Source organism: Opisthorchis viverrini (assembly GCF_000715545.1).
Source record: "Opisthorchis viverrini unplaced genomic scaffold opera_v5_126, whole genome shotgun sequence".
NCBI classification, from domain to species: Eukaryota; Metazoa; Platyhelminthes; class Trematoda; order Opisthorchiida; family Opisthorchiidae; genus Opisthorchis; species Opisthorchis viverrini.
This window is the reverse complement of record NW_008751787.1, coordinates 1,194,349-1,204,726: the sequence shown is the minus strand read 5'-3', so window position 1 is coordinate 1,204,726 and position 10,378 is coordinate 1,194,349. Positions and strand designations below refer to the sequence as shown.

The window sequence follows — 10,378 nt, the reverse complement described above, 5'->3', positions numbered from 1 at the left end:
GTTCAGCCTAAGGAACCAAATTTTATTGCGAAACGCAAAACATTTTAGCTGCTTATAGTCCATCAACAGTCAATAAACTGCGGTAAAGTTTGCAACCTGTTTGATCCGGCCACCCAAATTTGTGTTATCGGGTTTGCACAAAGCACGGTAATATTTCAGCCGCTCTGATGATGTCTCAACCAAAGCGATCGAACATGACTGGACGTGAGGTTTGGAAGCAACCAAATCAGTGAACAATGAGTGCTAATCGGTTGGCGTATTAAAAGGCCCTCTAACGTAAGCCCTGTAGATTGTCTGGAGGTCTATGCGAGTAATACTGGGGAAGGTAAACTGGATCACCCGTAGAAATCGGATAATTTTTGGGACGACTATACATTGAGCCGTCTAACTTAAGCCCTGTAGATTGTCTGGAGGTCCATGCAAGTAATGCTGGGGAAGTTAAACTGGATCACCCGCAGAAGTCGGATAATTTTTGGGACGACTATACATTGTGAAGTGGAGTGGACGTCTTTGAAGAGAACCATAGCACTATATACTTTTGAATGTCTATCCCCATATTTTTGGGCGCAGTCTCATGATGCACGACAAATTTGTTTGTTGATTCCTCGACGAATTACACATTGGACTACTTTTCATCACTCAGGGGAAGGTGCCAATCGAAAGACCACGGCTTTACAACGCTTTGGAGGTGACTGGAGCTTTTGGAGCAGCGCAACGTATGGGACTTCAACAGGTACTTTTGGAACTCGAAGGCTGTGGCATATGTTATGAGTAATTTATTCCTAGCTTGGGGCAAGCTGCCCATAAACAAGCATGCTGGTCATCCAAGAACGGTTTGGAAGAAATCCACGTTGCGCTGGGGATGTCAAGTTGTTGGTGGTTAGGTGATGTAAGATGGCCCGCATCTGAATGCGTTTGATCACCTGGAGGGGCTCATAGGCCCGAAGCTGCCGGGCGACATTCGGTTACCAGTTTTGTAAACTGGCTTGACAAACACATTCTCCTAAGCTAACGGATGGTTGCCTTCGTTGAGTGACTGAAGGAATACCAGAGGAAAATACTTTTGCAGTATGAGTGACGTCTTCTTCGTGATCTTCGAATGAACCTCTCGCTGAAGGGGTTTGTCTGGCGCAAACGTTGACAAATGTGAAGAACTCGTTGGTTAGAGGCAGTTTGTAGTTACAAGAGGTCGCTGAGGCACAGTACAGGCCTACGTAGTGTTCTCTATAGACCTAAGATATCACTATTGGATCACTAACGGGTTCATCTTTCCTGCTTCTGAAGGAAAACGCGGTTGGCTAACTTCTATAGCGCTGTCCCATATACTTAATTTGGCATATTATTTTCCAGTCAAGGTCTTGTATGGTGGCTTGTTTTTGTACGTTCCTTTGGCGGAATTTCGATTTACCGCGGTTCCTTATTTTGCGAAAAGCCAGGTGGTCTTCCGTATCACCGGTGATTTCCTTTTGGTTACCTGTTCCAGAAGATGCCAAATCCAGCTGCGCTCTCACTCCTTGGGAGGAATATCGCGTCAGCCCCGTGAATTTTTCCTAGGACGCCTCCTCTATCACTCTTTTGATAAAGGTGGTCGCCGGTTAAATTGCTCAAGAAAACTACTAATTTCTGAAAAGTCTGCATGACAGACTTGTCAGTCGTCCCACGGTATCGTTCGGGATTTCGCATCGTTTCATATAACCGTTAAATTGTGGTCAATTGAGAACAAAGCGCTTCACCGATTACACGTTAGTTGGGAGACCGACAGCATCGGAGTTGCAGTTTTTTATCCCTAAGTAAAGAAGAGAGCTTGGCCCATAGTGAAGTTTTAAACACTAATATTCCAATCCTGGAGCAGCTGTGCTTAGGAAAAGTGTACACGAATCATACTCCTCTACTTGTGTGGGTTTAACTTGGCCTAGCTTCATCTTAGTGAGTACTTTACAGGCCGGATCATGAGAAACATATACGGACATCCAAATGTAAAACCACAAGTTTCCCCCAAGTTCAACAGTTGGACTTCCATGGCACGTAAACCAAAAGTGGCTCATTGCTTGTTGTGCGCATGTAGCTTTCAAACATCGCACAACACAGGCGCAAGTCGCGATGTGATATGAGTGAGAATGGCGATGTTTTCTGTCGCTAGGCTGTCAGCGATATTGCAGTCTGAAATACATTGGGGATTTCAGGAGTGCGTCACCAATGAAATGACGGGACAGTGAGGATCGTTTAACTGATGCTTCCCCGGCTATTGAAGGGTTGTGACGAAAAGCCTCAGAAGGAGAATAGTGAGTAATGGTTTGTTTAAAGCGTAACAAATGTGGAGTGCATCGACCATGACATGTATGGAGCAACTGATGCCTTTCGGTTAATTCCCGAAAAAACTGGCATTTCACAGATTCCTCAGGAGGAAGGTAAACCAAATTGAATTTATAACTCGGACCAATGGCCCGTCCCCCAAACGAGTCCCATGTATGCTACCACGCGAGAAGTGGTCTAAAACGGCCCTTCAACGTCGTAATTATCATCCGCATCACTCTCGAACTATTGTACTCTCAGGTGGACACTAGAGCGTCTCATATCCTCGAGCAGATTTGAGTGTCCAATGCATGTCCCTGAGATGAAATGCACTTTGGCTGAAGCATTTAAAGGTCTTGAAAAAAGTTAGCGGTGAATATCTGTTGCAATTTGTGTCTTTAATCTGCTCACTTCGTACTTCTTTTCAGTGTTATTCGCGCAGGAGGAAGCCCCGGAGCAACTTGAGTTCTGTTGCGTTGGCATGTCACTGTGGAACTAATGGCCCTTCAATTTCGATCACTCGTATGGTCGAACTTTTCACAGGGCTGTGCTTACCCTTTACACGAATGTACGTTTCCTGTTGGATTTCCGATGAGGATACACTATGTAACTTTCCAATGTGGCTTACTTCGGAGAACGAAATGACTCTATCTTCATAATTCGTGGTGCACACTCTCTGAGGGCTGGATACGCACCATCTCTACCACTTCACATTTGGACTCAACGACCGTTGTGCGACCAGTTTACAGTTCAACGCTAAGTCATTCAGACGCCGTTTTTGCCTATTGTAAAGGCCATTTGGGCACTGACCGGCAGAACGCCTGGATTCAGAATGTTGCCGGACCCACTGATATCGCGCAGGCAACCTTCCACCCCTACCACATGTGGTTATCACCAGCAAAGATCCAGTGGTTGATCACTCATTAACTAAGACTCCTCTTGGACACAATGATTACTGTGTGCTCATTTCGATTTCACCTGCTACTGAACCAGCAACCAGGAACATCAAACTCGGATTCAAAATTTCTGCCGCACGTAATTCTTTCCAATCCTCATCTTCCATGACCAACTTAAACCGAGGCCACCATTTGTGTCGGAGGTACACGGAATCAGCGTCAAGTAAGTCAGTCGGGTTGATGCGATTTTCATTTCTAGCCAAATATAGGACGCCTAAAAGGATTTGGTGCCTTGTGGAAGCGTGCTTTTATGCGTTTTAAAAAAAAGATGAGTTCGGGAGACGGAAGAGCAGACGATATTACGTGAATTGCGGAATTGCTGTGATTGAGGAATCCACCAGCGAAACTTACAAGAAGATGCAACAGAACCAAATGTTACCCAGAAAAACAAAATATACTTTCTAAATTCACTAGACGGCCGAGGAAGGAAACCGAAGGCATTATACCTGAGGTACCTTAGTCTACCTGATGTCTGCAAATGCTATTACGCAGACCTGTGTTCTGCCCTACTGAACTCATCACAGAATCTTGCAAAGGCATCAAAGCGTGCGTCCTCTAATCGGATCGATGTTCGCAATGAAAGATTTTTGCAAACTTCTGCGTGAGACGAATTCATTCGGTTCTTTGAGGCTAGACGGGGTCCGTTCAAGACTACTGAGGGAAACACCGCGCAGATTAGCAATGCATTTCCGACTGATGTTCTGTCAAGTCGATTGACGAAAAAAACCTCTCCGTTTGCCACATCCTTTTGCAAATCTAGTGACCGACTATCATCCAGCAGCATCAGGCCAACTTGCTTCACTAGCACCCCATGTAAGTTGACGTCACTTATCCAAAAAATGGGCTATTTATTTTCAGTTCACCACAGAAAACTCACTCTGCCAACGCAACACCGAGTCCATTAAGTTCATTCTTGCGTGAAGAACGTGTTCGTATTATTAGGCAGATTAACAGAAGCCTAAACCGAGTAACTGAATTCAAACGTCAAATCTATTTGTTCAGCCTGCTACAAAAGCGGACCGAAAAAGCGAAACTCTGCTGTGAAATAATTCTCTTGCTGTGGTCGCTCCCGAAGGGACCTGCAAGTTTGTTCAGCTTTGTTCGAGAAGGGATTGGTTGACAGTTTTGTTACCGATGACCAGTGTAACGCATAACGAGTATAAATTAAGAAGGTATTTTTGTTCGGGCGCACAATTTTATTCCGAAACGTCGTTCCCATTTTCCATCGTTTGCAATAGTCTACCTTCAACGGTTAGTCCAACTGAATTTGGAATGGAGTTCTGATACCTGTAGAACGATTCTAGCAATCTTCGCGTCAAGCAGCTTATTGATAACTGCTGGAATTCTAAAGAATTATGCTTCGCACATTTTCACCCGTATCTTTCAGGCAATCGGAGGTCGTTGGAAGAAAAGAGTGGATCCAAATAGAGGAGCGAGAGTGAAGAATCGATCCCGTGTATCACTTCTGACACCATGAACGGCTCCACCAAACTCTAAATTGTGGCACATTTTGCTTGAAGACTATATGTCGGCGTGGTGCGTGGTGATTACCATTCTGGTCATATTGCTGATTAGGGGTCAGCCTAGTTGAAAAGCACGCAAATCATCTCCGTGCAACTGAGAGAGCCCACAGTTGCAAAAATAGCTCTATATGGTGGTCAGTTCTGCTGACACAAGCGATCAACAGGGTTAGTCGGCGAGCGGCAATGGTCGCGGAGTTCACAGTACTTTCGTGCGGACTGCCACTTAGGATTCCAACGACTGCTTCAACCCCACTACAACACTACGTTACGACATCAGTTGCATCAAATTAGGGTGCTCAAAGCACACTGTGGTCTTGTGCCTATCACAAACTTGGTCAATATCCTGGAGTTTGTGTAGCCCTAAACATAATTACTGTGGCCAGGGAAACAGTGGCTATGTTTTCACCCGCTGTGGTATATTTAGTTGCGTAGCCACCTGATGGATGAAGATTCACCTACGCAAATCATACGCATAAACATGAAGATCAAGCCGTAAAAAAATTGGATACCGAGTGTTAGGATAACTAAATGCTGGTCACATTGATCGAAGTTGTTGTTGAGGCTCACCAAGTGTTCGAGAACATTTATAAGTGTGAAAATGAAGACTAAGTTTTACAATCATCAAATTTATCACTCAACAAACTGATTGTTCAAGGGTTTGGGCTGAAGTGCCACAGAAGAATGACACACAACAGTGTGCAATCTGACTTGAGCGGCACAGATTCCTGTACTAAATTATTCAGACAGGTAATCAATCAGAGCCAGTGAAACTATAATGGAATCTGGACTTCTTCACAGCCTCCGGTGATTCTACTTGGGTTCTAAGGAGTTCTTATAGCAACTGAAAGTTCTGACGCATGACTATAAACTTCAAAGGAGCAAGACGCATTCCGCAGTATGATAATGATGCAGATCAATTTATTCATATCTAATTTAGTTTGCAGCTCAAATCCCGGTCGCTCATTAGCGCCACCTGTGGAGTCGAATATGTGAATCATTTGCGTTAGCCTGCTGAAATATGCTATATATTAAGCTGCTTGGCTCGGCAGGTGCACCTCAGGCCAGCACACTATCTACCGCAAGGAATATTGTGCTTCCTTCTTCCCACTGAATGTCGAAAATCGCGAGGTGGACAAATTAGTTCTTTACGCAATATTAGTCCATCGCGCGAATCTAGCCACCTTTGCTATTGTATTGCAGTTAATGACAACATAGGAATATTACTTGATGGTTTGAAAGCTTCCAGCGCCAAAACCTGTTTGTGTGGCCTTTAGCTCCGCCTGTTAAGTCAGCTGTCAACCAGCCCGCGTTCCAGCTTATGCTCATCTACACTAATGACAAATCCATTTCAGGGCACTGCGTCCACAATAAAGACAAAATTCGGTAAGTTTATCCAAACGATACACAAGGTGCATAAGGGGACGTGTACGTGTATCGTACATTGAGATGCATTTTATTTTAAAAAAATGACGTGCGCTCCACAGAAAAGCTTGCTTCAGAGAAGTGCATCCCAACGCAATTTAATCGCTGTGATGTTTAAATTCGACAACTATTTGTTTCAAAATACATTCAAAAGCCGTCGCTATTAGTTGGGCCCTGTCGACACTTTCTGCGTGAGTGATGAACGAATTTGTCGCGTGCGCAAACATTCAGTTACAAAACTCGTACTGCCCATGTAAGAATTTCATGATAATGAAAATAAAAAAAATGCAAACAGGTGTTTTATTTCACTGCAAATTGTTTCACCCGGATCGTCCCTGCAGAGACAAATGTTTCGGTACGTGCGTAGAGCAAATGCGCCTGCGTCAGGCTGAAATGGAGGGATGAAGTAGATTATAGACCTCATGATATTGGATTTAAATAACGCGTAAAATAATATGCTGGTTGATGTATTAAAGTAGTGGGTTCAGATCGCCCTTTCGTCAGAAAGGTTTCTTAGTGCAGGTCATTCAAAGGTATTTTACGGATTTGGTTATTAATCATTTCTAGCATGATATACCGCGCCAGATGTCGCCACAGAATTCTTCGGTAACATTCGGTTTTATTTTCTTGATCCATGAATGTGTGGAATCATTGTAACTGACGCCCACCAATGTGAGAGTCTATTGAGGCTCCAAATGTAGGGCATAAACCTCGCTTTTTTGTCCAACTAATTCCTGCTCTGGGGAATGCCGCCTCTCTTTCCTCGGTTTCCAATCCGGATTGATCCAGAAAGCACCTCCGTAGACTCTTGGATGCCATACTACTCTTGCTAAGCTTCTGTTAGACAGACAACCACGACTGCTTCTTGTTAAACAGCGGTAAGTCTAATGAAGCTCTGCAATGGTCCATGAATTCCCATTAAATACCGGTCTCGTAAGCGAATCGAAATGTTTATTGCGTCGCCAAATATTGCTCAAAATTGTTGACCCAGTGGAACAAAATTCCAAACGAGTTATCAGGAAATCTTCGAAATAATTCCCCACGGTTGCACATTTTTGGAAGTTTGGCACTTTATGGATTGATGTACTCCCATCTGCTTTGGAGGAAGAAACGTTTTAGAGTTTCACCAAACGTCAAACACCCGGGCTATTATGCATTAAAATTTACTGTCTGTAACCACATTCGTAATTTTCCGATATTACCAGACTGATACTTGCTCTGCATTTCACGATGCACAGTAACATCCATCGTAAACTGAAGTCATCTGGTTAGCAAGCCTCATTTCTCTCATAAACTGAAGTGGTTAGCAAGCCTCATTTCTCTCATCTGAGAATCAAAGCACTGCAAGCAATTTTCTACCAATAATTCAACTGAAATGGCATGGCACTGATGTCAGATGTTATCTCTTGACGGAAAAAATTGCATTTGTTCTGAGATACCGTCCTCTATCAGGAACAGAATGGCAAAACTTACCTAGAGAGTTTCCAACTGTCTTGTTAACTCGGTACCTATCGAACATAACGAAAATTTACAGATTTTATGGACAATTTTAAACCAATCACAGAAAAGCAAATGGACTGCCTTTAATTGTTTTGGTCAGAATGTTATTGCCTAGATATTTATGTGACTTCCATGCAAACACAAATTTTGAGAAAAAATGTTACGGATATCATCATCAGGTTAGTAAACCTCAAATAGTTAAAACAAATAATGGCGAGCCGAAAAATCAGGATTAGTTGTTGAAATAAAAAGGCGGGAACGGACATTAATGCAACTCAAATCTCCTCGCAATATATTATATAAAACGGCTCAAGTGACCGTCCAGCGACTGTGAGGCCAACTTTACACGACAGCCAACATATATCACGAACCAATGGATTCCGAGAAATATTAATAAATAAATAAAAAAATTGTTTTGGACAAAAATTGAGGTCTGTGCATAGTGTCGTTTCAGTCAAAAACGATCATAAAATATAATTAAACGTTTAAATAACCAGTATATCTCGTGAAAACAGTCGTTACAAGTGGATGTCTGGACAACACAGAAATATGAAACCCAAGAGTGCTCTTCGGTAGCGAGTCAATCAAAATAATGATATGCAACTAAGGTAGTTATTAGGATGAGTATACTGAAGTAATTAGAATGGAGACAGAGTACTAGAAAGCACACATCCCGATTCCACGAATGCAACCACTCAATCTCCCACAAATTTCAGCAAATCCAGAGGACAGCACTTCCATGTCGTTGAGTACAGTGATGTCACTTCAGTTGTTTTTGTCCAGACTAATGTTGCCATGATTCTCAGACAAGGGTGACCAAATACCTGAGGATGCCTGAGATCCTTCGTCCGACATGGTCAAGTGGCATAAACCTCGCTTTTTTGTCCAACTAATTCCTGCTCTGGGGAATGCCGCCTCTCTTTCCTCGGTTTCCAATCCGGATTGATCCAGAAAGCACCTCCGTAGACTCTTGGATGCCAAACTACTCTTGCTAAGCTTCTGTTAGACAGACAACCACGACTGCTTCTTGTTAAACAGCGGTAAGTCTAATGAAGCTCTGCAATGGTCCATGAATTCCCATTAAATACCGGTCTCGTAAGCGAATCGAAATGTTTATTGCGTCGCCAAATATTGCTCAAAATTGTTGACCCAGTGGAACAAAATTCCAAACGAGTTATCAGGAAATCTTCGAAATAATTCCCCACGGTTGCACATTTTTGGAAGTTTGGCACTTTATGGATTGATCTACTCCCATCTGCTTTGGAGGAAGAAACGTTTTAGAGTTTCACCAAACGTCAAACACCCGGGCTATTATGCATTAAAATTTACTGTCTGTAACCACATTCGTAATTTTCCGATATTACCAGACTGATACTTGCTCTGCATTTCACGATGCACAGTAACATCCATCGTAAACTGAAGTCATCTGGTTAGCAAGCCTCATTTCTCTCTTCTGAGAATCAAAGCACTGCAAGCAATTTTCTACCAATAATTCAACTGAAATGGCAAACTTCTGATGTCAGATGTTATCTCTTGACGGAAAAAATTGCATTTGTTCTGAGATACCGTCCTCTATCAGGAACAGAATGGCAAAACTTACCTAGAGAGTTTCCAACTGTCTCGTTAACTCGGAAGCTATCGAACATAACGAAAATTTACAGATTCTATGGACAATTTTAAACCAATCACAGAAAAGCAAATGGACTGCCTTTAATTGTTTTGGTCAGAATGTTATTGCCTAGATATTTATGTGACTTCCATGCAAACACAAATTTTGAGAAAAAATGTTACGGATATCATCATCAGGTTAGTAAACCTCAAATAGTTAAAACAAATAATGGCGAGCCAAAAAATAAAGGCAGGACATTAACGCAACTCAAATCTCCTCGCAATATGTTATATAAAACGGCTCAAGTGACCGTCCAGCGACTGTGAGGCCAACTTAACTTTACAGCCAACATATATCACGAACTAATGGATTCCGAGAAATACTAACAAATAAATAAATAAATTGTTTTGGACAAAAATTGAGGTCTGTGCATAGTGTCGTTTCAGTCAAAAACGATCATAAAATATAATTAAACGTTTAAATAACCAGTATATCTCGTGAAAACAGTCGTTACAAGTGGATGTCTGGACAACACAGAAATATGAAACCCAAGAGTGCTCTTCGGTAGCGAGTCAATCAAAATAATGATATGCAACTAAGGTAGTTATTAGGATGAGTATACTGAAGTAATTAGAATGGAGACAGAGTACTAGAAAGCACACATCCCGATTCCACGAATGCAACCACTCAATCTCCCACAAATTTCAGCAAATCCAGAGGACAGCACTTCCATGTCGTTGAGTACAGTGATGTCACTTCAGTTGTTTTTGTCCAGACTAATGTTGCCATGATTCTCAGACAAGGGTGACCAAATACCTGAGGATGCCTGAGATCCTTCGTCCGACATGGTCAAGTCTCTGAGGTGTACAAAGTTACAGTCTAGTATACACAGCCTTGAAGATCCAGTGAAATGCCTATTTGACGCCACAAGCAGAGCAGTTTGACAAAAGCACACATGACCATCGTGGTTTGTGTCCTAACTTCGTCTGTTGGGGCGAGCCTTGTTCTGGACAAGCATATGGTTTCGCGAATTCTGGAGGCACTTCCTGAATACTTGGGTTCTTGGAAAAAGACCG

General features: G+C 42.6%; 1 protein-coding gene across 1 annotated transcript in view; it reads left to right on the top strand.

Annotated features, from left to right (window-relative positions):
* T265_06368 (hypothetical protein) overlaps window positions 1-10,378 on the top strand; it is a gene marked incomplete at both ends in the record, with an annotated part of 140,879 nt that overhangs the window by 5,828 nt on the left and 124,673 nt on the right. Inside the window, one exon of the mRNA XM_009171609.1 lies at window positions 644-733. Coding sequence (XP_009169873.1) covers window positions 644-733 — 90 coding nt within the window. The remainder of the gene's footprint in view (window positions 1-643; window positions 734-10,378) is intronic.